The sequence below is a fragment of the Echinops telfairi genome, unplaced genomic scaffold, assembly GCF_000313985.2.
Source record: "Echinops telfairi isolate 266 unplaced genomic scaffold, ASM31398v2 ScPeMD7_2;HRSCAF=8, whole genome shotgun sequence".
NCBI lineage: Eukaryota > Metazoa > Chordata > Mammalia > Afrosoricida > Tenrecidae > Echinops > Echinops telfairi.
In genome coordinates, this window is record NW_022103898.1 from 17,384,299 (window position 1) to 17,410,246 (window position 25,948).

The 25,948-nt window shown below is 49.6% G+C and overlaps 1 protein-coding gene across 1 annotated transcript in view; it reads left to right on the forward strand.

The window, feature by feature from the left end:
- Positions 1-25,948, forward strand: part of LARGE1 (LARGE xylosyl- and glucuronyltransferase 1) — a 619,553-nt gene that overhangs the window by 280,759 nt on the left and 312,846 nt on the right. Inside the window, exon 5 of the mRNA XM_004700723.2 lies at positions 5,782-5,905. Within this exon, the coding sequence (XP_004700780.2) occupies positions 5,782-5,905 (124 nt within the window). The remainder of the gene's footprint in view (positions 1-5,781; positions 5,906-25,948) is intronic.

Consider the following 25,948-nt stretch of genomic DNA (forward strand, 5'->3'; position numbering starts at 1 on the left):
TGGGACTATTGGTCACAGAGGTGACCTAACCTTGGTCTTGCTTAGTCTATATGTATCAGTCGGGCTCCCAAAGAGGTGTGGGGGAAAATGGTGATTTTTTTCATTCCATTTTCCCACAAATGTTTTGAAACCCCCTCCTGTGTCATCCACAATCTGCAGACTTTATAATGAGCCGCAAAGTCATGCTCTACTTGGAAAAAATGTACAAATGTGCTTGACACGATGGATGGGTGAATGGATGATAAGAGTTGTATGAGCCCCCAATAAAATGATTGTTTTTAATTAAACAGAAAAAAACCCAACATTGTATACAAAGTTGATGGGAGCCAGAGTTGAAGCAAAGAAGGCAGTGTGCCCAAGCTGGAAGGCAGTCAAAGGAAAGTCCAAGGCGGGCGGTGTCTGTGACTCCCAGCTCAAATGGCACATAAACCGGGAGCTGTGGCTGCTCTTGGAAGACACCTTGTTCTTAGTGAGCAGACGGAAACGATATTTATGTAGTAAATACATGTTTACCTCCTAGGCAGGGACGTGGGCCAGCCTGTGAAAATTTAACAGTTGTTTGCAAGCGTGATCCACTTAATCTCTCCCTCCACTACCCTGTTTGTAGAAAGAAGCTGGATCATGCCCCTCTTTTGATGCATCAAGCAGTGTTGTACAAGATTTTATTTAATTTGTTGTTGCTGTTGTTGTGTCCTCTCTATCCGTTGTGATTGTGGCCCCGAAAACCATGACAAAGGAAACCGCGTCTGGTCTGTGTGTTCAAGGGCTGCGTCTAACTCTCCTGTTTCTTACTCAGCCATGGAGATACGACAGCAGCCGTTTCCAGATTGCCAGGGGAACAGGTGATGGTGATCGGTGGGGCCTCTTGATTTGACTCTCAATCAAAGTGATCCTATGTACAAACTAATGGATTTTGATAAAACTGACAGACTTGGGTCCTGGCTCTGCCTTTGCCAATGGCTTAAGAGCTTGGGGATTCTTGGCAAATTCCTACCCTCCTTTAGAGCTTTGTCTTACTTTCCAGCCAACCCTAGAGCCTCGTTGTAGATCTCCAAAGAGATGCCGGTGAACGTTGGACATTGAATAAAGAGCGAAGAAGATTCGATGCATTTGAATTGTGGTGCTGGAGAAGAATATTGAACGTACCATGGACTGCTAAAAGGACAAACTGATGTGCCGTGGAAGAAGTCCAACCATAGTTCTCCTTAAAGGCAGGGATGGAGAGCCTTCTCCTTGCATACTTTGGATGTGTTGTCAGCAGAGACCAGTTTCTGCAGAAGGAAATCCTGCTTGATGAGCGTAGAGGGGCAGGGAGAGGGGAGGGCCCTCCAGGGGATGACTTGACACGGCAGCTGCACCAGTGGGCTCAGGAGTAGGAACAGTTGTGTGGCTGGCGCAGGACCGCGTGGCCTCACTATGAGCCTGAGCCAACCTGATGGCACCTAACAAAAGCAAGAATATCAACATCTCACCAAGCCCACTTGACCACACCAACCAGCAACACGTGCTGCAGAGCCCTGGCTCTGGCTGCTGGATTCTTCTGACAGGAGTTCTGCTCCATCTCTCCTGTGTCGTGGACCCTCGGAGCATCCATGTTGTAGCCACAGACTCTTCCTCCTAAACTCGTCTTTCCATCATCAACTGAATAATTAAGGATTATTTCAGCTCCCGGGTCCCTGTGCTTGTTAATAGAAAAACAGACCTTGGAGTGCCTTCTAGACTCTGTGGCGCGTCCCCAGCATAGGCAGCAAGGAGAGGAAGGAAGGAGGCTGTGTTTTAATCATCACTGCCTCTTTGTATTACCATATTTATTGCCTCCCAGCCTGGAGCCGGGGAGCAGTTAAGGAAACCAGAGGCAGCGGGAGCGAGGCTCATTAAGAGTGGAGGCTGCAGGCTCCGCTGAAGATGAAGTGCACGGCCACTTCCTCCTTCAGTTCCGATCCGTCCACAGAACCGCCCGATGTCTGCAGCTGGACAGGCCTGCTGGCACCCAGGCCTGCCCTGTGGACTCCTTGTGGCTCAGGACCCCAACCAGCCTGTCCTCGTGGGGCTGAAGCTGTGCTCCCGCAAGACACGGATGACTGGTGGCTTGTTGTCAGAGACGACAGTCTGCTAGGTCGCTATAGAATGCAAAAGCATTGGACCACACCTTGAGGACCTCATTTCTCCCGTGGTTCTTCAGTCTGTGAAGTCCATTCGGCGGTAAATGTGTCCTCCACATCCTCTTAGCTTTGAGCAGAAAAGAGACGAGGAAGGCCATGGGCAGACAGACTTTGGGTCAGATTGGAATTTGTGGGGCCCACCATGAAAGCATGTCCTTGGGACACATAAGCAGGAGAGGCCAGACCTTGGAGAAGGATAACAGGCTTGGTAAAGTTGAGGGACAGCCAAAAAAAAGGAAGGGTCTTGACAAGATGGGTAGACACGGTGGCTGCAGCGATGGGCTGAGACATCAGAATGGTGGGGGTGGCGCAGGACTGGCATTGGTTCATTATCTTGTATTTAGGGTCACTATGAGTCAGACCCAACTCGGATGGCCCCGTGAGACAGCAACAGCATTAAAACCAGCCCGTAAGGACTTTACAAGGAGCCCTGGTGGCTTAGTGGTTATGAGTTGGGCTGCTAAGCTCGAGGTCACCTGTTTGAAACCACCAACCCCATTGCAGGAGAAAGAGGAAGTTTTCTACTACTGTAAATAGTTACAGTCTTGGAAACCCACAGGGGCAGTTCGACCTTATCTCATAGGGAGTGCTGTGAGTCAGAATCGACTTGATCTCGGCGAGTTTGTTTTTATGTACTTGATGCATTTCTAACAAAAAGATTGCAAGTTTGAGTCCAACCAGCAGTACATCGGGCGAGTGGGACCCCCACTTCGTGGCAGTTCTTCCAGAGCAGTAGAGTGCTCTTCCAACGGTGGCCACAATTGGTGGCTGCCATCTCTCACCCAGCAAACACCCTATGGATCACTCTGGCTTCGGCCCCTCGTGCATCTTCTGCTCCCCTGGGAGACGGCGAGAAGGAAATAGCTGCACAGCATGCTGCGCCCTCCCTTGGGCCACAGTTCCCAGAAATTGACTTACTCTTCCACGTTGGCCAGAACTTGGACATGTGGCCATGCCTGTCTACAGAGGAGGCTGGGAAATGTCAGTCCTTGTTTTCCATGGATCCATATTTATAGTACTGCCGGGAAAAGGGAAAGAATTTAGAGCCATTTCCAGGCTTGGCGGTAGGCCACAGAAGACTCTCTACACCTAACGTCCAGCTAATTGCCTCAGATTGTGTGGGGACATGTCGGTTTCTTGGAATAATTATGCACTCGTCTATTTATTTATTCAGTCAATAAACAATTAACTGGTGGGAGACACACAGCAAATGCAATAATCTAGGTGTGAGATTATTAACAAATTACAGGTCTTGATGATAAAACATATCTTGCCGAGGACAGACAAGCGTGAACAATCAGTCCACTGCAGCCCAACCCACTGGGATGAGTACTGAGCTCAGGAATCAGTGGGGCCTACGAAGGGCACCTGGCCCAGCGAAGTGGCTTCCTCTGAGTCCTTGAGAAATGAAGGCTGAAAGCAATGACCATGGCACCATGTAACGGGCCCAAGAAGAGGCGGCAGCGTGAAGACAAGCCTGGCTAACCACTGCAGTGGCTGCCCGGCTAGATGGATAGAGCAGTCAGCCAGGGAGCTGGTACTTTGTGGAGCTCGAGAACCGCTGCTGTGGATAGCTCACAGGCAAAGGCTAGAGGACAGGTGGACAGTAACCTGCTAGACCTACAGTGGCGAAGGGGATTTCCGGTACTCATTTTCTCCCCTTCTCTAGGTTGTCTTTATGCTTTTGGGTAACGTCCATGATGAACAAAAGTAATTCCTTTTCCTGCAGTCCTCTGTTTAGGCTGGGTTCTCTAGAGAAGCAAGACCAATGTGTAGTGGAGTGAAGTTTTTCCTATGTCTCTTCTACCCAACTTTCTGTAACTCCCGTCAAATGACCCCTTGGGACTCTGCAAATAGAGCATGTGCAACACTAAGAGGGGATGAGTCTGTTTTCATTACCACACCCCAGCTAAAAGAATGAGCCGTCTTTGAGGCAACAGGAGTGAGGAGAGACCCCCTGAGGACCTTGGAAGGCATGTTCAAGATCTCTGAAGTAGCAGAGGCCGCTGAGACTCAGCAGATGGTGGCAGGGAGACTCAGAGGAGCTGTGCTGGGATTGTGGGGTGCATTCTCCTTATCTGGACTGAAATTATGGAACTGTGGGACAGCGTGGCTGGTGAGCTAGTCTCCTGGCCCATGGGAGCAAAAACCAAGGGGCCACATGGCTGAGATGCTGAGAACTGGAGAGAACCTTGGTTACTGGCAGAGAAGGCCAATGACTCTCTCCTTAGTGTTTGCCGATTTTGACTTGTGGTAACTTACTTACTTCCCTAATAACCCCCCTGACCCATGAGTATTGTCTGTGTCTGCTTTGTGGCCATTGCAATGAATTACCAAACCCAGCAAAGAGGTAGAGTGGCATGGGAGGAACCATTGGTATCAGAGTAGGTAAAGGAGTATGGAGCATGGAGACAGGTCTGATCCCCCTGCCTCATGGCATGAGGAAAACCAGAGGAGGTCAGACATGTCTACCTCCATTGCCGCTTATTGCAGAGTGATACACATATATATCAAGAAAGTGACTCACACAGTCATAGAAGTGGATAAGTTCAGTCTGGCTCAAGTCTGCGGGTCAGACGTCAAACTGAATGCTTTTCCTGACTCGAGTAGGTGAACCAGGAAACAGAACCCGGAAGACCATGGCCAGTAGTTGCAAATGATTCCAAGGTCAGCAGGGAAGATCGCAGGTACTGATGGCTCCGAACATTGACAGACAGTAGGGCTGGCCACTGGCGAAGGTCCAGAGAAACCGAGGTTGATGAGCCAGGTGCAGGATCCAGGCCAGCAGGATTAACGAGCTCTCTACAGCATCTACTTGGATGTGAAGTAGGCCACACCCCCCAGGACACGTCATCAGGGCTGTGACCTGAGTAAAGAGATGCATTGTACCCTCTTCTCCTCACCATGCTTGGCTGCTGACAGTAGATCAAATCATGTTTATTAAATTATATTAGATCACATCCTGGGGAGGTCTCAATGGCCAAACCACTGAGAATCCTGGTCCAGTCAAACTGACACAAAACCTAACGATCCGTGGTTCCGTTTTTTCTATTTTGTCTTTTGCTACTTGTGCTTTTTTAACCATGTTCCCCCCCCCCATTCTTCTAAGATTTATTTTTTTAATAAATCATTTTATTAGCAGTTCTTACAGATCTTCTAGCAAGCCATCAGAGAGCAAGAGACCTGAGAACTCGAAAGACAAGGCTCACCAGGCCATTTCTCTCTCCGCCCTTCAGTTAATCCCACATGTGCTTACTGGCCAGGTTGGCACAATAAACCTTAACTATCTCACCCGGGGTTGGACATTGGTTCCACACACTTCACTGAGGATTCGGGGAGACACTCATACTTTGACAGCAGGTGGGGCAGTTGCCTTGAATGGGGTGCCATGAGCTTTCGTCCTTTCTCATTTTTGCTTGCAATACCTATGGGATGCTCAGTTTGGGGGAAGTACCCCCTTGGCTCCGATGCCCTCCTGAGTGAGCGCTACAATGGCTGGGTGCCGGGCACGCTTCCACGGTACCTCCTGGACTCCTTCCAGGCCCTCCTGCGTCTTTGCCTCTGGGTTCTGGGCACCTTCCCTCCGCCTCCTCATGCTGCTTCCTTTCTATCCCTGCAGGCGGAATCCGCTGCACTTCCACCTCATTGCCGACACCATCGCCGAGCAGATCTTGGCCACGCTCTTCCAGACGTGGATGGTGCCTGCCGTGCGTGTGGACTTCTACAATGCCGAGGAGCTCAAGGTATGGGCGCGGGGCGAGGCGCCGCCCCAGGAGCCCCACCCTGCAAATTCCTTTCACCCTAGGTCATTTAGGAGCCCATGGCCAGCCACATCAGAGCTCTGGGTCCCAACTGAAAGCCCCTGTGGCGGGAGTTGGCTTGCCAGCTGAATCCACGGGTGTTACTGGATGGTGTCCACAGCGCCTCCATCAGCACAGAGTCTGTGGTGGACTGAGTGGCGCTAGCCCCTGAGGCTCTGCACACAGGCGGGGAGCGCTTGGTCTTGCTCATAGGAGAAATACAACTTGTCTACCTGTGGTCTAGAGAACTCTGCCACCCAGGGAGGGAAATGCTGAACTCAGAGGTGGGCATGCCTGGTTTCCACTCGCAATCCCTGGGTGGCAAATGCCTGCCACGTACACAGCTCTTATGTGTCCGTTAATGTTAGGTATACGTGCCCGCCCTTTGAAGTCATGGCACCAACTCCCTACCCCCAACACATTCTTCGTCAAAATCACCTTCCAGTGCTGAATGAGCAGCATGTGACAAATCATTGAGGCCCCAACAAACCACACACACACACACACACCGCATAGTAACGCTGTAGGACAGAGTAGAACTGCCCCAGCCGGTTTCCGAGGCTGCAAAACTTGGTGGGAGCAGGCAGCCTCATTTTGCTCCCGCATAGTCACTGCTAGGTTTAAACTGCCAACCGTGTGGTGAATGGTTCCGTGGCCGAAGCCCCTGTGTGAACAGGCCCTAGAATAAACAAAACCCTGTGCACCTGTTGATCCTTACTTTCAAATTCCTCTTCAGGACACTTCAGAGCAGTTCAGGTTGGGAACCCATCGTCTTGGTCTGATCTCGAAACAAAAGCAAATCGCCTATTTTTTGTGTTCCTTGATTTTGTTTTGTCTTGTTTCTCCATCTGTGTAAAGATGATTGTCTGAGACTCAGGGGTGGGGAGCCCCTGGGTGGCATAGTTGTGTACTCAACTACTACCTGAGAGGGTGATGGTTAGAAGGGACCCCCCAGGGACACCCCCCACCTGAAGAAAGGCCTTGGTCATCTGCTTCCAAAAGAAGGGTCACAGCTTTGCAAGTCTATGGAGTAGTTCTACTCTGCATATGTGAGGCCACCCTGCTTGCAAGCTGTCTTGGTGGAAATTAGTCCTGGGTAGGAAAGAGACCCAAAGGAGAGATGATGCCAAACTCAAACTCACTGCCACTGAGTCAATTCCAACTCACAGGGTCGACCTGCCTCTGAGTCTGTAACTCTTTACGGGAGAAGAAAGCCTCTTCTTTCTTCCACGCAACGGCTGGCGACCTGGAAGTTAGTGGCCCCATGCATAGTCACTACACCACCGGAGCTCTTAGACAATAGACCAGGGGCTTCCACACATGTAGGGGAATTGGGTTAGAAGTTGATGGACTAATCGCATGACCGACTTTTTGAATTCCCCTCATCTGTGAATGAGCTTGTCAAAGACAGAACCAAATCGAACCCACTGCCCTTGAGTGGATGCTGACTCGCAGCAGCCCTGCAGGACTGGGGAGGACTGTCCTGTGATCTTCCTAGACTGTAGCTGCACAGAAGCGGGGAAAGCCCCGTCTGTCTCCCAACAAGCAGCTGGTGGCTTCCAGCTGCTGACCTTGAGGATGGCAGCCCGATGCATAACCACAGTGCCACCAGGGCTCCTTCGTCCACAGTGGTGTTGGCTGAATAGTAAGGTTCTTATTGATCCGGAGGCTTGCAACTAACTGAGACCCATTTGGTTCCTAACTCCCTTGCTTAGAACCCTTCCAGTGTGACTTGGCTTGTATCCAAGTCACACTGCGGAGATGTGACAGCCCGACTGCAGGGGGTCCTCTTCCTCCGGTCATTCCCTCAAATCTACTCTGCCACTCAGCTCGGAGAGGCCACCGGTGTTTCCCTCTGCCCTTTCTCCTACCTGTGAGCCTTTGCTTATGCTGTTTTCTCTATGTGATGCATCCTGCTCACCTGTAGCTTCTTGACCTGTCCTTCCTCCTTGCTGCATGGCCAGCTCATCTGAAAACGGGGCGGGGACTTCTTCGGGCAGGAGGGGCGCCTTTTCCGGTCCTGTGTCTGTTTCCTGTGCTCCCCGTGGGAAACCGCTTCAATGGATCTTCTTAAGGTCTCTTGTCTTGGGACTCTGTCAGTGCTTGTGGATGCAACAGATAACTATTCAGAGAGGCGCTTGCAACCCTGTAGGCCAGCAGTTCTCAACCCGGACTCCTTTGGGTGTCAGAGGACCCTTTCACAGGTGGCGCCCAATTCATAACAGTAGTAAAATGACAGTGATGAAAGAGCAACGGAAATAATGTTATGGTTGGGGGGGTCACCACAACATGAGGATCTGTATGAGAGGGTCTCAGCATTAGGAAGGGTGAGAACCACTGCTGTAGGCGTATGTGATGCACACCTCGAGCCACCTTGGGAAAGGACAAAGCACCCAGGCATGAGACTGACCCCAGCAGAGCACTTGCTCCCAACTCCACAGAGCCATTCCCTGTTCATTCCAGAACCGTTTCACAGCAAACAGATCACGGAGATGCCGGCCTGTGTTTGAGGGCCTATTTTCCTTTTTATTTTCTTATATTTCAGCCTGGGGTTGATGGAGGTATTCAGACTGTAGCATGTGGGGATTGTCGTGGTAATTTGTGTGCCATTCCAATCTATTCGGAGCAAAAATTGATTAACACTCTTAAAGAGGGAAAAACAAAATTTAGCAAATTGCTGCGCTAATTAAGGTAAAAGCCAGCCACTCTGTCTCCCAGGGTCTCGGCACAGACACCGTGGGGAAAAGCCACGGGAGGCGGCGCTGCATCTGTGCAGAAGGCTGTGCCTGCCTCCTTGTTCACCATCCTCCTTCCCTCTGTCAAGCCTGCGTGTGTTTTCCGGGTTTGAACGCAGCACCTTTCAGTGAACAGGACACAGAGAGAGAAGAAGTCCATAGAATCAACAAGCTCACTGCCATGGAGTCCACACCAACTCAGAGTGACCCTGCAGGACAGGGTAGAACTGCTCCTGTGAGTTTCCGAGACTGTAACTCTTTACGAGAATAGAAAGCCTCCTCTTTCTCCCATGAAGCAGCTGGTGGTTTCGAACTGCTGACGTTGCAGCTAGCAGTCCAACGCATAACCACTATGCCACCAGGGCTTGCATTGAGAAATAAGTCACCGCTTGAAAATTTTTGAGTTCAAGTCCCAGTCGACACTGAAGGACTCTGGGACTCTCGTTCTGAGCCTGGGCTGGGTGTGGACAGTGCCTGCTCCTCACAGATGAGATGAAGGCCCAGCCACACCCGCCACACCCCAGGTTCTTGCACGAGGCTGTGCTCAACTTCCACCACCACTCACGGTGACGAGGCCCACAAGAGATGGTCTCGATGAGAGCTGATAAAAAGGTAGAACAAATTTTTTTTTTAACTAAACAAAGGCCAGACTTACTGGTCTGAAAGAGTAACTCCAGAGACCAGTGCCCGAAGCCAACTTGGAACTTGAAACACAAGATACTCCCTGAGACGTCCTCTCAGCCAAGTAAGAGATGTGTCTAAGAAAGAGACCGCAGCACCACGAAGAAGAACGTACGTGCTCCCGACAGCCGGCATGTCCACAGGAACCGGAAGCACAGCCTTTGTGCAAACCCGAAGAGGAGAAGTCTGAGGGGTGCGGGGAAACCAGATGAACGGAACCAGGGAGGACATGGGGGGAGGGCTGCCCATCAAAGTATTGCAACTAGAGTCAGGGAACAGCCGGCGACTGACTCCATGGTTAGACAGCGCATTTGCTATAGACACGTTCACCTTCAGCACAGAAAATCCAAGGAAAAGATGGAGCCCGGCATTCATGACAAGTCGCCATAAGGCTCCTACCTCCTGCTGTCCTTGTATCCTACCACTGACCCTTGCTCACCAGTTCATCCAACGTGCTGGGGCCCCACCACCCTGAGCATCTTTCTATGGGGCCTTTCTCCGACCCATTAAACTCAGCTTCCCGGCATCCCCCCTCTCCACCTCGCTACTTAATTACAGGGTCTGCTTAAACTCTGCACAGGGAAAGCCGCCCCCTGGCTGCAGCCTCTCATGGGGCCGGCTGTGTGACGTGCTCGAATAGGGTGATGGGCATCGCTGGAATGAACTCCTGTGGACAGTGATGCTGCAGGCCTTTGCGTGATGAGCCTCCTCTACGAAGAGTAAGCTCTTCGAGGGTCAGGAGACATCTGCTGATCCTCCCCGAAGCCTGGCCAATGGAATTGTTTGCTGAGTGACACACAGTGATCCCCTAAGAGCAGTACGAAGGGGGCTTCCGACCCATGTAGAAAATGGAGTGAGAAGGCAAAGAGGAGGCCCCTGGTATTTTAGAGAAAAGGGCATCTTCATCATAGTTAGAGCCAACACCCAGGTATTTGTCTTCAGGTTACCCTGCAATGGCTTCCATGAAGGAGGTTCAAAAAGTGCGTGGAAAAGTGGAATTAAAAGATAAGGAAAAACTTCCATGGATTTTTTTTGAAGCTGCATGTACATGTGTTTTATATAAAATAGAGCGCATGCGGGGCTCAGATGTAGACACAATGCCCCTGGGTGGGCGCAGACCTCCTAAGACAGTTGGTAGGCAAACATACTGTTTTGTAACCCATAGACCCCCTTTCCTGCCCACCCACCTGCAACAACAAAAAAAGAAAAACTTGCTGCCATCAAGACAAAACTGGCTCATGGCGACCTTATAGGACAGGGTAGAGCTGCCCCTGTGAGTTTCTGTGACTGTCACCCATTACAGGAAAGAGGGCCTTGTCTTTCTCCTGCAGAGGGGATGCTGGTTTCAAACTGCCGACCTTGCAGATTGCAGCTCAATAAGTAACCGCTGAGCCACTAGGGTTCCTCTCACTGTATCAGCCCAGGTGCAATCCAAGAGCAGCAGGGGAGGAAGGGTGGGTCTCTGACAGGTGGACTGGGGAGAGAGCAGGCTAAAGAGCCCGCAGCGATGTCATCGGAGAGAAACAGAATGAGGAGTAGTTCTGCCATGCCTTTCAGGAAGCGCTTCAGATGCCACCCCCATCCCCTACCCCACAGCCATTGGTAAGGGCATTCCTCAGAACTGCTCCTGGGGCCCCCAGATTTTATCCGTGGGTGCTGGAGACAAGAGGGTGAAGAAAAGGAAGTTTATGAAGGGCCAGTGCGTGATACAAAAACAAACTCTGGGAAATCCAGCAGCCGGGTACATTTCTCCGTGTCGTGACCAATTGGTACGGATTTGCAAATCGGGGACCGCTCCGCCTGCCCATCTCGGTGGCCTGCAGATGCTTGGTGCTCTAACTGGTATTTACACCACTGCCCATTCATTCAGCTGTAGCCTCCAGAGCCCCACAGGCTCCCATGGCTGAGGCTGGCTTTGTCCTCTGCGCTCTTCTCCAGGGGTGCAGCCCCACGGAGAGAGCAGGAGAGCATCTCTCTATGTAGAGTTGTGTAGAGGGTGGCATTGCTGTCAGCCACTTCCCACCACCCCGCTGTGGGCTGGAGAGGACAGGGTTCGTGCCTCTGTTTCCCTGATCTTGATAAGCTGCAGCCGGAGAGTTGAGCATTGGCCTAAGAGCTGGCAGCTAATCTGCTCCACAGCTGGTATTGACTTGCCTTCTCTCTTTCCAAATGAGAAGATGGGAGCTAGGGGATTATACTGGGCCAGGAGCGCAGACACAGGCCGAGCCTCTGGGAAGGAGAGAGACACCAGCTTCGGCTCTATGGGGAGCAGGGCTCCCTCTGAGGAGTCGCCCTTAAACCCCAAGTTCCTCTCTGCAGTGGCTTTGGACCCCCCTGGCTAGAAGCATGATGGTTTCTGGAACACTTGCCCCTCCTCTTCGCATTTATTTATCTTGTTGTTTTACATGGTGCTCCCTTGAGACCCATCCAGCAATTCTGTGGGGTAAGCCCTCCAACAGATAGCACCCACATTGTACAGCTAGGGGCGCTGAGACTTAAGGAGGTGAGCTACTGCAGCACAAATCACAGAGGCAGGATTAGAACCCAGGGCTGTCCAAGTGTACCCTTCATCCCCTCTCCCCCGTGTTGTGGGTCCCTCTTTGTAGCCCTTCTTGAACGGAGGTCCCATCCTTGTGTCTGCACAAGGGGCCTCTAGGCTCGCTCAAGCTCTTCCTACAGAACAGGTGTGTAAGCCCGAGCCCTGCCTCTGTCAAGGCCCACAGGATCGGCGCTGCCTGTGGGAGATCAAAGGACAGCCACCTGATCCGTCACCTCGTCACCTGCTGAGACGAGGGCCAGCTCTCTGCCTCACATCCACGAGTGGCATTCTAAGCAGCCATCACTCCGGTATCACCTGCTTTCAGTCTCTTGCCAGTAGAACATCTCTTGCCAAGCTCAGACGAGGCCCAGCATGCAAAGCTGCCTCTGATCTTGCCCCAGTTTGCCCAGATTCACCCCAGTGCCACCACCAGATTCACCCCAGTGCCACCACCGGGCTGAGGATGCTCCGGAGCTCGGCTCAGTTCACAGCCTGCGCGGTGACTGTTTCATGATGCCTTTGTCAAGCTGGGGCCCTCGCTCCACTCTTCTCCTCCCAGACCCGAAGGCGGGCGTGCTCATTACCAACTTCAGACAGATCGTGGAGGGGGACCCAGGACTCGGGCGGCAGAAAATATTGATGGTTGACTTGCTAAACCTGGCTCTGCTGCTCGTCTTAATTGCCTTTGTGCAGGGCTCTGTGGGGAATGACCCAGACTCTCTAGATCTCTGCCATCTCTCTGCACCCGGCGGCCCCTGGGGAAGCAGTCTTCCATTGTTCCTCTCCCCAGGGGAGCTGGTCCTCTGCTGCCCACCTTCTCTCGCTCCCAGGTTGGCACACTTCCTGATTGAGAGGCCTTCTCAGCTCAAAGAGGCTTAAGAGAACATGAAACCAGAGCGCTTCCACTCTAATCTGCTTTACTTATTTTTGGGAAGAACAAGGACAGAGACAGGTGAGCTGTTCATAATTGCCTGGGCAATTCTTGGCACAGAAGCCAGATCTCAGAACCCTTTGTTCCAATACCACTCTCTTCCCCACACTGGGTCTGGGTCTCCTGATGGTCAGCCTGGGATATAGTTGAAAGGCCCGTGCCCAGCATTGGTTGGTGTTCATGGGCTGTGACCAGGTCCTTTTGTACACCTGGAGAAATACTAGTTAGACTTTGCCTGCACCGTGAGAAAGAAGACCTGGCATGTGCCTCACAGTGGCATGTCATTTGTCCCACCGCCCTTTCTTAGGAAGAAAAAACAACAAAACAAAACAGCACAACCCACACACCACAACTAAAAGCTTTTGTCTTATCGCCCATCACTCTGGATGAAGTGTAGCTATCTGCTTTTGCAGGTCCCCACGCCCCGATCATTCCAGGGGCCCGCAGGGGGTGGCATTGCCCACTTTGGGAAACCCTGCTCTAGAGCAAGGAGAGGTAAGGTATTCAACATTAACAGGACTGAGTCATCCTATCCACTTTCATTGGGAAAATGGTCAACCCCAGACGAACTCACAGAGCTTACAGTTTGTTACCATTGGTAACCCCAGAGGCCTTGGACCGGTGAGGATGAAAGGCATTGGAAATGAAGCCTTATCATCTGCAGCGTGGGCCACGGAGACACGGGTCTCCACCCTCCTCACCGAAGACCTTGATGGCATTCCAGCTGCTGCACCCCAGGCGTAGCCAACACCCACCTGTCAGTGGTGCTTGGCTTTGTGCCATGACGCTTATCAACAGCTTCCAGCAGAGCTCCCAGACTAAGATGGGCTAGCAGGAAGGGACTGGCAAATCATTCTGGGAAAATCCTAGGGAGAGCAGTGCTTTTCGTGTGTTTCTTTTTCCTGCGACCATCATGAGGTCACCCAGGACCAGGCAGTGTTTCATTTGTGGTACATGGGGTTGGCACTAGATAGTCGCTAACAGCCTGTAAAATGCAGTACTTGACACACGGTGCGCACTTCACCCATTTCATTTCCATGCCGCCGCCAGCATCCCAGTAATACTGGCTTCCATCTGTTTGAAGATGATTGTGCTGAAGCTCCTGAAGTTTCCCTTTTCGGGGGTCTGCAGGTCACTGTCTCCCGCCACCTCCAAAGGTGGACAGGTGCCTGCTGGGCTCGCATCCGAAGACACGTGTGGCTTGTTTCCTTGGAAGGGTTGATGGGGGTTGGCGCTCGCTCCTTCTAGGCTGTGGGTGTGGCCTTGTGAAGAGGGAGGATGGTTACTGAGCACCGTGTCCGAGTACAGGAGGGTTTTCATCTCGTTAGGGCTCCCCTCGTTCTTCCCCACCGTTGCTGTATCGAGGAACTGGCTCTGTAGGGCCACCTTTCGTATGTGGCTTGGGCACGCTGCAGGAGCAGGGTCTGTACCTTCATCTCTGTGTCCTAGGCCAGGTCTGGTCAGAAGTGGTCCCCAGCAGATGCTCCGCCATTTGGAGCTGCACAGAGTCTATTTTCCCAGTGGTTAGACAACCCGCATACAAGGGGTAACCCCCCAAACCGGAGTCTGCCCCCTCAAGGCTATGCATTGAAATTATTTTTACAAAACAACCTTGTCACCTTTAAAGTACTCTTCATTTCACTGAATACATTTGTCAAATCTGCGATTCCGTTCTTGAAAACATTTTTCAAACTCATCTGTTTGGATGGCTGACAGCACCTGCCTCTTTTGGTTTTTCTTCATCTCTTCTATGTCATCAAAGTCAAATCACTTCCCTTTCATGTCCCTCTTCATTCGAGGAAACAAAGAGCAGTCGCATGTAGTGAAGTCAGGTGAGTAAGGTACATGGGGCAAGACAGGCATCCTGTGTTTTGCCCAAAACTGGTGCCCCGAGATGTCTGCATGAGCAGGTGCATTGTTGTGGTGGCAAAACCAGTCCCTCATCTGCCACAAATCAGGCCTTTTTGGTCACACACTGTTATACAATCTTTTCAGAACTTCTAAATAGAAAGCTTAATTAACAGTCTGACCTGGTGGAACGAATTCCAAGTGCACTGTCCCCCTCACATCAAGAAAAGAAGCAGCAGCATCAAGCATCATTTTGATCTTTGATTTCACTTGACAAGCGTTTGGGGTGAGGCATTTTCCATTGGTTTGATGGATGTTTGCTTTTGCTTCGAAGGTCATGAGAATAGGTCACTTCAGACCTGTTTTTTCAAAGCACAGCATGTTTCTACCTTGATGCTCTTTTTCCTAGTCAGTCAGAACCCGAGGCACATTCCCAAATCTTCTGTTAAAATTTGCTGAACCAAACTCCAAAATGGTCCAGATGACTTCCCCGTCTAATTTTGTCCACATTTTGGTCCATTCAGGAAGTTGATGGACATCCAGAGCGAGGTTTGTCATCAAGCGACATTTCACCTCTTTTGGAACGAGAAAAATACTCACCCACTTGAGTGTTTCCCATAGTGCTGACCTTGTGAGTTGTGTTCAACATCACAACAGTTTCTGCGGTAGAAACAAAATTTTGCAGCCGCATGCTGTTCGCTTAAACCAGCCATCACAAAAAAACAAGGTTCAAGCGAAACTGCTTTTATGAAAAAATTCACTGTGATCAGAGAACCTTCCCAGGTGACGTCACTGGGTGCACTAACGCAGAGTGAGTTTCTTGATGCTGACCTAGTGGGAAAAGTACCTACTATGAAAGCGTCTCCCAGCGGAGCGTTTTTCCTTTTTTTTTTTTTGGGGGGGGGGGTGAGTTGTACCTCTGCATATACTAACTGAGCCCTTCCTTCTCAAGGATCATTGCCCCCTTTCCCTGAGTGGCAGTGGCTGCAGCCTTGTGGGCACTCAACGTTGCTTTCTGACGTGCTGTATAAGCAGTGGTTTCTGGGTGCCTATCTCTACCCTCCTTGCCTTCCGTGAGTGAGCATCTTTGTAGCTTCTGCCCCAGATCACTTGATTCTCTTTGGTTCCTCAAAGTCCCGTGGTTGTCTCCCACCTCCACACAAGGCTGTATCAGAAAGTGTCACTGTTCAGGCTCCAGTGGATGCTCCCACAGGTTTATTTCACAGAAAACGTGTTTTCTCTTTTCTCTGTGGTCTGTGGATGGCTGCAGACAAGTTCTCTCGGTCATATACTTGTCAGTCTTGCTAGGGGACCTTTCAAAATTACAAAAAGACGTCCAGTGTAAGCAAACCGTGGCTCCCAAGGGCAAGTTTGATTCAAGGCAGAGAGTTCAGCTCAGAGAGTATGGGGACTGTTTTGGGGGGAACACAAGGGTGTCATCTTGATATAGTTTCTGGAAGAACAGAGATGACCACAGGGTCTTTTGACGAAGAAGTTGCAAGGACATTGAAAAGTGCATGGATGAGGGGGGAAGTTACATCAAGGAATTCCTTTTTCAGGACAACAGTGCATGGTGCACCTGCTCATTCTCTGAAGATCGCCAGGCCTAAAATGTGCGAATGTCATGGGAAAATCGTGCTCCATCTTCCCTACAGCCCTGATCTTGTCACTTCAGACTTCTTGAGCTCCCCAGGTTCAAAGAACATTTGACAGGGACATGATTGGAGACCCCAGAGGGTTCTGGAGCTGCTGTTTTGGTGTGGTGTGAAAGGAGGAACGCAGAGTTCTTTAGGGAAAGGGTTGATCAACCTCACTGCCATTAAGTTGATTCCAACTCTTAGAGACACTATAGGATCTGGCCCTCAGGGTTTTGGGGACTCTTAACTCTTTTTGGGGGGGAAAGCTTCATCTTGATTCCCTGAGGAAGGGTTGATGTTGTTAGGGGCCGTCAAGTTGGTTCCAACCCATAGCGACCCTGTACACCACCAAATGAGACACTGCCCAGTCCTGCACCCACCTCACAATTGCTCCTGGGCCCAAGCCCCTTGTTGCAGCCACATGCCAGTCCACCTCCTTGAGGGCCCTCTTTTTTTGCTACCCCTCCATTTTACCAAGCGTGATGTCCTTCTCCAGGCGCTGGCCTCTCTGAAGTGTGTAAAACAAAGTCCCACCATCCTTGCCACCACAGGTCACTCTGGCCTTAGAACAAGACAGGAGAGGGTAGAGAGATGGAAACATCACCTTCAGAAGTGGATAGACCTAGATGGCGGATACGTCAAGATGCAATACCATGTAACCTCTCCTCTCCCCAATTCACCATGCAAAGTTTATTTAAAAAGTAAACAATGGTTTTATTTTTTGCAATTTTGTGTGATAAGGGTTTCTATGACTTTGTATCAATGCTTGCTTGACTTACCATTTTATATGCACACCTTTGTATCCTTGAGGCTACAACTCAATAAAGCAACGGCTTTCTCTTGACCAACTTTTTACCTGTCTTGGGCATCGATGGCTTCTCAGTCTGGCTTCCTGTGGTTTTTCTTGTTTATCATTCTTTCTCCTTGATAAGGAAGAAAGTTCTGTCGTGTGCTTTATTTGATCCTATTTGTGTAAGAGCTCCGTGTAATAGCAAGGACACTGGCTTTCTTCATTTTATTGATAAGAGACTTTCCAAGGTAGTTCTGGGAATGCGAAGCAGAACGAGTACCCACATGGGTCCTTCTGGCCTTCGGTATTCTCTTGGACCCAAAGGCTGAATTAAAAACTTGGGGTGAGAACAGCTGGCATGATTCCAGATTGTGTGCTGATCATGGTGGATATGGGATGCTAATCTCTGTGTTGTTGTTCAGAACCACCCAGTTGGCTCTGATCCATAGCAACCTCGGGTACCAGAGAATAAAGTACCAGGCAGTCCCACACCATCTTCACGCTTGTTATTAGGTTTGAACCCATGGTTTCAGCCACCGATTAAGAGTTCCCTCTTTTTTGCTGACCCTCCACTGTCAAACATGATATGCTGTTTCAGTGATGGATCCCACTTGATAACATGTCCAAAATATGTGAGACGGAAACTCCCCATCCTCACCCTCTCGCTTTTTTTCCAGTCATTTTATTGGGGGCTCATACAGCTCTTGTCACAATCCATCCATCCATCCATGGTGTCAAGCACATTTGTACATCTGTTGCCATAATCATCTTCAAAAATTTTTCTTTCTACTTGAGCCTTTGCTATCAGTTCCTCATTCTTCCCCTTCTCTCCCACCTTCCCTCCCTCGCGAACCCTTGATAATTTCTAAATTATTATTTTTTCCTGTCTTACATTGACCGATGTTTCCCTTCACCCACTTTTCTGTTGCCCATCCCCCAGGGAGAGGGTTACCCGCAGATCCTTGTGATTGGTCCCCCCTCTGCCCCCCTACCTTCCTCTCCCCCTCCTGGTTTTACTACTCTCACTTTTGGTTCTGAGGGTTCATCCGTCCTGGATTCCCTGTGTTTACAGCACTTATCTGTACCTGTGTACATGCTCTGGTCTAGCTGGAACCCCATCCTCATGCTTGAGAAACATTCTTGCTCTGCTTCTTCCTCACGTATCTGCGTGTTCTTCTGGCCGTCTTGGTGGATGCAGTATTCTCGCATGCAGCAGTCCTCCTCCGCCTTCCTTATTCCTTGTCCAGCTTTCCTGCACAGAAGCGGGAATGGAAAATGCCAGGGCTTGGATCAGACGCACTTAACCCGCAAGTGGCATCCCGGTTTTTTTTAACACTTTAAAGACCTTAAAGACCTCTTGAACAGCAGCCAATTTGCCTAACGCAACACAATGATGGATTGTCTGATGGTCATTTCCGTGAGTGTTGATTGTGGATCCAGGTGAAATGGAATCGTTGACCACTCGCCTGTCACTGTGTTGTACTGCGTGGCTTGTTTGCAACTGCAGTACAGGTGCCTATGGCATGGGTGTTTCAAGTACCGCAGGGTTCCCCATGGTGGACAGATTTTAGCAGCGTGTTCAGACTGTACTTCTAAAAAACTTGATCAGTGAAGACCTTCTAAGTCTTTAAATCATATACGTGGTTTATGTGGAGCGTAAGAAATAGATATAATCATATCTGTATCTGTATAGCTGTATCTACTTACATGCTCCCATTGTGTGTGTGTGTGTGTGTGTGTGTGTGTGTGTGTGTATTTTTCAGGAGCCCTGGTGGCATACTGATTACACATTGAGTTGCTAACCTCAAGGTCAGCTGTTCGAAATCACCAGCTGCTCAGTGGGGGAAAGATGAGTCTTTCTTCTCCAGTAAAGTGTTACCGTCTCAGAAACCCACAGGAACAGCTCTGCCCTGTCCTGTAGGGGCGCTGTGAGTTGGTGAGATGTACATCCATCTCTGAGAGAGACAGAGTTATATGAGGACCATGGAAAAGGGATGGGCGAGGTGAACTAGAAAGTACTAGGAGGTCAAGGAATTCTTCCAGGGAGGGGTGGGAGTCCTTACCCAAATGTCCTGAGAAGGGAAAGGCTGCATTTGGCCGTTTGATTTTTTGTCGACTGTGTGCTTGCATTCGGCCTGTGACCCTGGGATGCGGTGATAAGGTGACGTAGTGAAAAATGAGAACTTGGGAATTCCGCACACTTTAGGCTCTGGGCTAGTGGGTGGCTCACTCATGGGACAAAGAAACCCCCAAACAAGTCTCTTTGTGTGACATATGCACAATCTTTTCTAACTTGAAAAATATATATATTCTCACAGAGAGACTTGGGGGTGCTCTCCTGTCCACCATACACCCTGAAATAGAACCCCTTTATCTCCCTGATGGGTCTTGGAGGTCCAGGTAACTCTCAGGTCAGCTGATGCCCCCGTTGAAGGATTCTATTAATTAATCGGGTGAGCACATCACCAGTGCGGCAGCCCGCATGACACTTGTCAGGCCGTAATTACTGGGTAGCTGCCTTCCTGGCAGAAGGATTGCTTGTGTGTGTGACTCACCCACTGAAATGGAAAGCCCCCGAGGATGGAGCCCCTGGCTGCTCGTTCCAGCTGCATCCCTATTGTTAGCTCTGCGCCTGCACATAATTGACTCTTCTGTGAATGTGTGAATGAAGAACTCTTGATAAGGAAGCGGGGAAGCTTTTCCTAGGACTCAGCAGGGAAGAGTCCCAGGAGCAGTTAATTTTATCTGCTGGAAACATGAAAAGGCAAGAGGGAGATCTTATGTCCTGGGTAGCTATCAAGTCTTACTCAGGCTGGCATTTTGGACTGGGAGAGGAAGACCAGGCAGTGCAGCCAATGGTATTGTAAAGAGTGATCGTTTGAGGAGAAAAGTTAAAAACCAACGAGGACATCTCCAAATATAAAGAGAAATAAAATAAAGTTTGGGCTGGTGTTCAAAAAACAGATACATCGAGCAAAACGGGGAGGAAAATATGAAAAAAAAATGACAATCTGAAGGCAAAGAAGTTTTACAAGCTCAAAGGGAATCACAGAGGGAAGATTTAATAGACACAATGAATTGAAATGGGGAACGAATAAAAACTGAGTGTTAATAAGCATTGGAAATGTAATTGAATGGCATGTGATAAACTGGGGACATTGTAATTATATTTGAAACAGGTATAAACATATATCCATGCATTGCTGCTGAATCGATTCAGACTCGTAGCACACTCTTAGGAGAGAACTCCGAAGACCCAGCAAGATGGACTCGTGCAACTCTCAACTTGACACAGGGCCGGGGTCCCCAGCCCCAGGTGCTAGGCAGCTGGTGTTGCTCAGCAGTTTTGTAAACGCACTGCACCAAAGTTCAGTCTCCCAGGTGTCTCACCCCAAATGCTAACTTCTCGGGGTCGAGAGCACTTCATGGTGGGTCCTTTGCAAAGAGAATGGGCAGGTGGATTCCACCATGTCTCCACATTCTGTATTAACACGTCTCCAGTTTGGACATTTTCAGCCACAATGTGCTACACTACATAGCAAGCTTCAGAAGAGTAGTATGTCTCAATGGGAAACAGCTCTTGCTCTTCTTGCTAAAACCTGTTCATTGCTCAGCTTTGACATTCTTGGGTGATCCAAGCACCCAACCACCAGCTTGTCTCATGATCCTAGGAATCAGACTTGATTACTCCATCCCTCCTCTACTGCCACATCCAATGTGTTAAACCCCATCCCGTGGGCGGTTAAAAATAAATGTGCCTTTCAATGCAGCCACCTGGAAGGATGAATGCAGTCTAGAGAGGTAGCTTTTAACCAAAAGGTTTCTACATCTTCTCTTTGGGAAGTGCATACTGTAAGTGAACCTATTCTTTCTTGATTTTCTATGCATCCACCAAGACAGTCTGCCCCAGGACCCTCTGTGACTTCATCACCGGACATGAGAGCCTTCAGGTCAGAGTGTTGGACTGACTTATGCATCTTAGCAATACCATATGTGGCATTGGCATTCAGTTGGAATTTTCTCAGATAAAATCGTAGTGGGTTACGTGTTGGCTGCTAGCTTCAAGGTCAGCGGTTTGGAACCCCAACCTGCTCTGAGAGAGGGCTTTCCACTCCCGTACAGATTTACAGTCTCCGACACCCACAGGGTCCTTTCTAGTCTGCTCTATATGGTTGCTATTAGTTGGAATCAACATGATGGCAATGAGTTTGGTTGTTAGGTGTGCCATCCAGGTGTTGGGGACCATGGTGATTCAGTAGTCCAATATGGGTCTGCCATGCAGGTGACCTTGGATGGATTCCTGACCAAGGTAGGGTCATGCACAGCCACCATCTGTATGTGTCAGCAGAGGCTTGTTTAGGGCTATGACCCTAAGAAGGTTTCAGAGGTGTTTCCAGACTAAGGTGGATGTGGATTAAAAGCCTGGTGAACCTCATGAAAATCAACCAGTGGATCACATTGCTCTCTACTCCACAAGCGATCACAGGGATGGTGCTGAACTGCGTAGCATCCATCCTGTGGTGCTTGCATCTGTCATGAGTCTATGGCAGCAATTAACAAGCACAAATAACGACAACAAACTGCAAAGACGAAGCAGAGGGAAGTTGGTGTGGCAACACCACCAGGCCCATCCAGCTGCCGCGTCAGCACTTGACTCCGTTGAGTAGGTGTGGCCCAGGGGGCCAAAGAGGTCAGGTAGACTAGGTAGGCCCTGTACAATGAAAGTTTGACTCTCCAAATACAATAGGCCACACCCAACTAGTAGACATGTTTCTCTCCCCTTTGCCCTTGGTGTCACTCTGGTGCATGCGTGCCTGTCCCCCATGTGTGCATCCTAGTCTAGGCAGAAAGCCGCCATATTAAATGTTGGAAAACAAGTTTTTTGGTTCATGTACCTCACTGGTGTCCTCGATCCTCTTCTGCATCTGTCTCTTGTTCAGTTGAGCATCGAGTCACAGCGTGAATTCAATTCCAGATCCAAAGGGTGATGATGAGCCAGAGTCTTCAGGGTTACAGCTGGCTCTCTCCCCCCAGTGAATTTGGCCACGGGGATGATTTTGAGGGTTTGTTCTAGATTTTTCTCCCATTCTATCCAGGACTTTCTTATGGAATCCTTTATTTCCGAGCAGTTGGTAGTGGTTGCCAGCAGATATTACCTAGTTCTGGTCTCAGGCCCATGGGGACGGATGCCTGCATGGACCACAAGTCCACCTGTCTCCTTGTTAGTATGTGTCCTCCCTCTTCTTTCCTCCAGACAAGAAGAGACCAGCCATTGCCCCTTAGAGGGCCACAGGCTCCGAACGCCCCAGCTGCGACTCGCTGAAGAAGAATGTAGAACATTATCTTTGTAGGATGCCTTATGCCAGTTGACCTTGGTGTCCCCTGAGACTAGCAACTTGTTTCTCCCAGGTGTTTGGCTGTTTCTAGCACATTTTCATAACTGTGTGCCCTGGATGTTCCACCACATTCCTGGGTGGCTTGACAGCAGATATAACTACCCATCATTTTGACCTTCAGGCCCCCAAGGGTTTCCCAGATGTTCAGCCCAGGATAGGCATTTGGCTTGTTGTCTGCTATTTAGTTTTTAATGAAAGGGGGATCATCTTGACTGGCCACCACTCATCTGTCCGTGTGTCGGGCTGGGGTGGATGGAGTGTTGCTCTAGGCTAGAACCCATGTCACTGCATGGCAGGAGGATTTCAGTGAAGCTTCCAGACAAAGACAGACAAAGGAGGGTCTCCTTCTGAAAATGGGCCAGCTGAAACCTTCTGAACAGCAGCAGCGCACTGCCTGATGCCGTACTAGAGTACAATTCCCCCTGTTAGAAAGCACCGAAAACATGACTGGGGACAGGCTCTCTCCTCAAAGGAGAGCTGATCATAATTACACCATTGGGATAAAGCGGTCAGAACCCTAGCCTGCTGATGGCCCAATGCACAATAAGACAAACAGCTTCAGACACTCCGTAATGGAACCAAGGAAGCACATGGGGTCAAGCTAGGAAACCTGGAAGTCCCCAGAAAGGACGTGGAACTCCAGAAGATTTGATATGTAGGATGACATCACACATGAAGGAAGGACGCCATCTTTAAAAGAATAGGAAAGAAAGAAAAGATCAAAGTCAAGGCCATGAGAGCCTGTTTGCCATTCTCTCCGAGAAAGACTGAAAATAAAAACACACCTGAAAGCCTCTCACTTCCCCAGTCACCTTGCAGACATGGGCATGTGGCCCAATTAGGACCAGTGTACCAGGGGCGAGTCCTTCTCCTGGATAAACGGGGAGCGATGGACACTGCGTCGCACCATCCTCTTCCACGTGGTCTCAGCAGGTGCTCTCCAGGCTTGCTCGGGTCACTTTGTGACCAAGAGGAGCCCACGAGGATGCCCGAGATGCCCACTCCCACCCGCCCACTGCCAGCTTTACTGATCTCCAAACCAAACTCGCTGCCATCCACTCGAGGCCACTTCATGGCGACCCTACAAGACAGAGTAGAGCTTCCCTGTGAGTTTCCAAGACTGTAGCTGTTTTTATCACCGGTTCACTGGCCCTTCGTCCACATATCACGCAATTCGATAGTTCAATCATATCAAGAAGGGTCATACAATCATTACTACAATCAATTTTAGATCACTCTCTTACCTCCCTCCAGGGTCAAATCACTTTTAAAATGTTGTGTAATCACCATCAGTTCTAGTGCTCCCTCCCCACTCGCACATACATTGTTTTCTCCCTCTGGCCCTCACCCTCCCTATTTCCCGCACACCCCCACCCCCCCTATAAGCCTGCCATCAGTTCTTATCTCTGTGCATCTGCTCCTTCTGTGCTTCAGAAAGCGGAAAACCCAACAGAAACCATAGAAAACAGAAACAAAATGAAGCTGTAAGGATAAAATTAAAATAATACAAAGATTAGAACGCAAATAACGAGTAAGAAAGAAAAGGCCACTGTGGATATTTAGAAGGCTACGGAAGAAATGCTTGTCATGGAACTAGCAAGAAATACTTGTACCTAGAAGAATTTCAGGTTGTGTCAAGAGGTAGGTCTACTGACCAAGTATTGAATTTGATTCAGTGTAATCACAGTTACAATGACCCCCATCTGACAGTATGGCTGCTGGAGACACTTGTCTATGGCTAGTGGGGATCTGCCAGCAGCTGAATCTGACTGGATCCTCTGCAGATGGGTGTGGGGCTGCCTCTGTCCTCCACAACCTTCCACAAGTTGGGTGTTAGAAGACTGTAACTCTCAGGAGTAGAAAGCCCCATATTTCTCCCTCAGAGGGGCTGGTGGTTTCAAACTGCTGACCTGGTGGATCACAGCTCAGTGTATAACCACTGCCCTTACTGGAACCAATCTCTTAAAAGTTTGTCTCTCTTTCATTTTATTGGGTGCTCTTACAGCTCTCATAACATTCCATGCATTAGTATCAAGCATATCCGTACATCTGTTTCCTTCATCATTTTATAAACATTTACTTTCTAGTTGACCCCTTAGTATCAGTTCCTCTTTTTTCCCTCCCTCCCCCATCCCACCCTGTGACCCCTGGCTGAATAATAGGTTATAATTGTTTATATTTCTTACACCGGCCACTGTCTCCCTTCACCCACATTTCTGTTGTTCATCCGCACGGGGGGTGGGGGGTGGGGTGGACAGTGGAACTCAGCCATCTCTCCCTGTTTATCTGGGAGAAGCACTTGCTCCTGGTTCATTGGTCCCGATTATGTCATGTGCCCATGTCTAGAGACAAAGCATGAGGGCCTTCGGGTTTTGTTTTTATTTTCAGTCTTTCTAGTACATAATCAGAACTTTATCTTAGTGACATCACCACATTCTCTGCCCCCACAACGACCCTCAAATGTAATCTAAGAGGGCAGAGAAATTCCGTTGCAAACCTCTTGCAGTTCATATGGGAGAGACAGGTCCCGTTTCCGGCCTGTGTAGCTGTCTGTCAGCAGAGGCATGCATGTTGTCAGGTACTGAAGGAGCTTTCAGCAGACCTTCTGCACTAAGACAGACCAGGAAGACATGGTCATCTCCTTCTGCAAATCTGCCCATGAAAACCCATGGAGCCCAGTGATCTGACCAATCCTACAGGGCATGGGTCACTAGGAGTCAGTAGCCTTTAACAAAGGGTGACCTGATTGATGCCCATGAGGCTCAAGAATTTCTACCACTAAGGCCACCACCAACATGACAGCCTGAGACTCACCTGGGCCAGGCTCCACCTTCGACCTGTGCTCCTGCCTCTCCCTTGAAACACAGAGAAGCCACGGCTTCTCCTGCTCCTTGTCTTCCCCTTACCTTCTCTGTGTTTCTTTCCAGTGTCTTGGGGGAAAGTATATTGAAAATCTGTGCTTACTGTAGAAACACAAGGTAAGAAAAACAAACAAATGAATAAACAACATTCCACTGGAATCCCTACACACAGAAGTAGCCTATCAAATGGTGCCACACGTGTCTTCCCACCCTTTTCTCCTAACTGCATGAGTGGACCGCAGGCCTTTAACAGGGGTGAGGGGAGAGCTGAAGTAGCATTGGGCCTTTTTGAAAATGTAATATCGCAGCACCAGTATTTCCCCCTTTTCACGTATTCAAGCGACATTCAACTGTGATATTAAATCAATAAAAATCTTATTTGAACACAGATCTTGGAAAATTTCATATATCCTATTGTGAAACTGTATCAGAATCTCTGCTCTAACACCCCTGGGATTTGGGCTGTGCCTTATTTTCGCTACCGGCAAACTAGAGCTTCGAACCAGCTCAGTGAATGACAAGGGTCAGTCACAGACAAGGGAAGCAAGGGAAGTGTGTGTGGCCACAG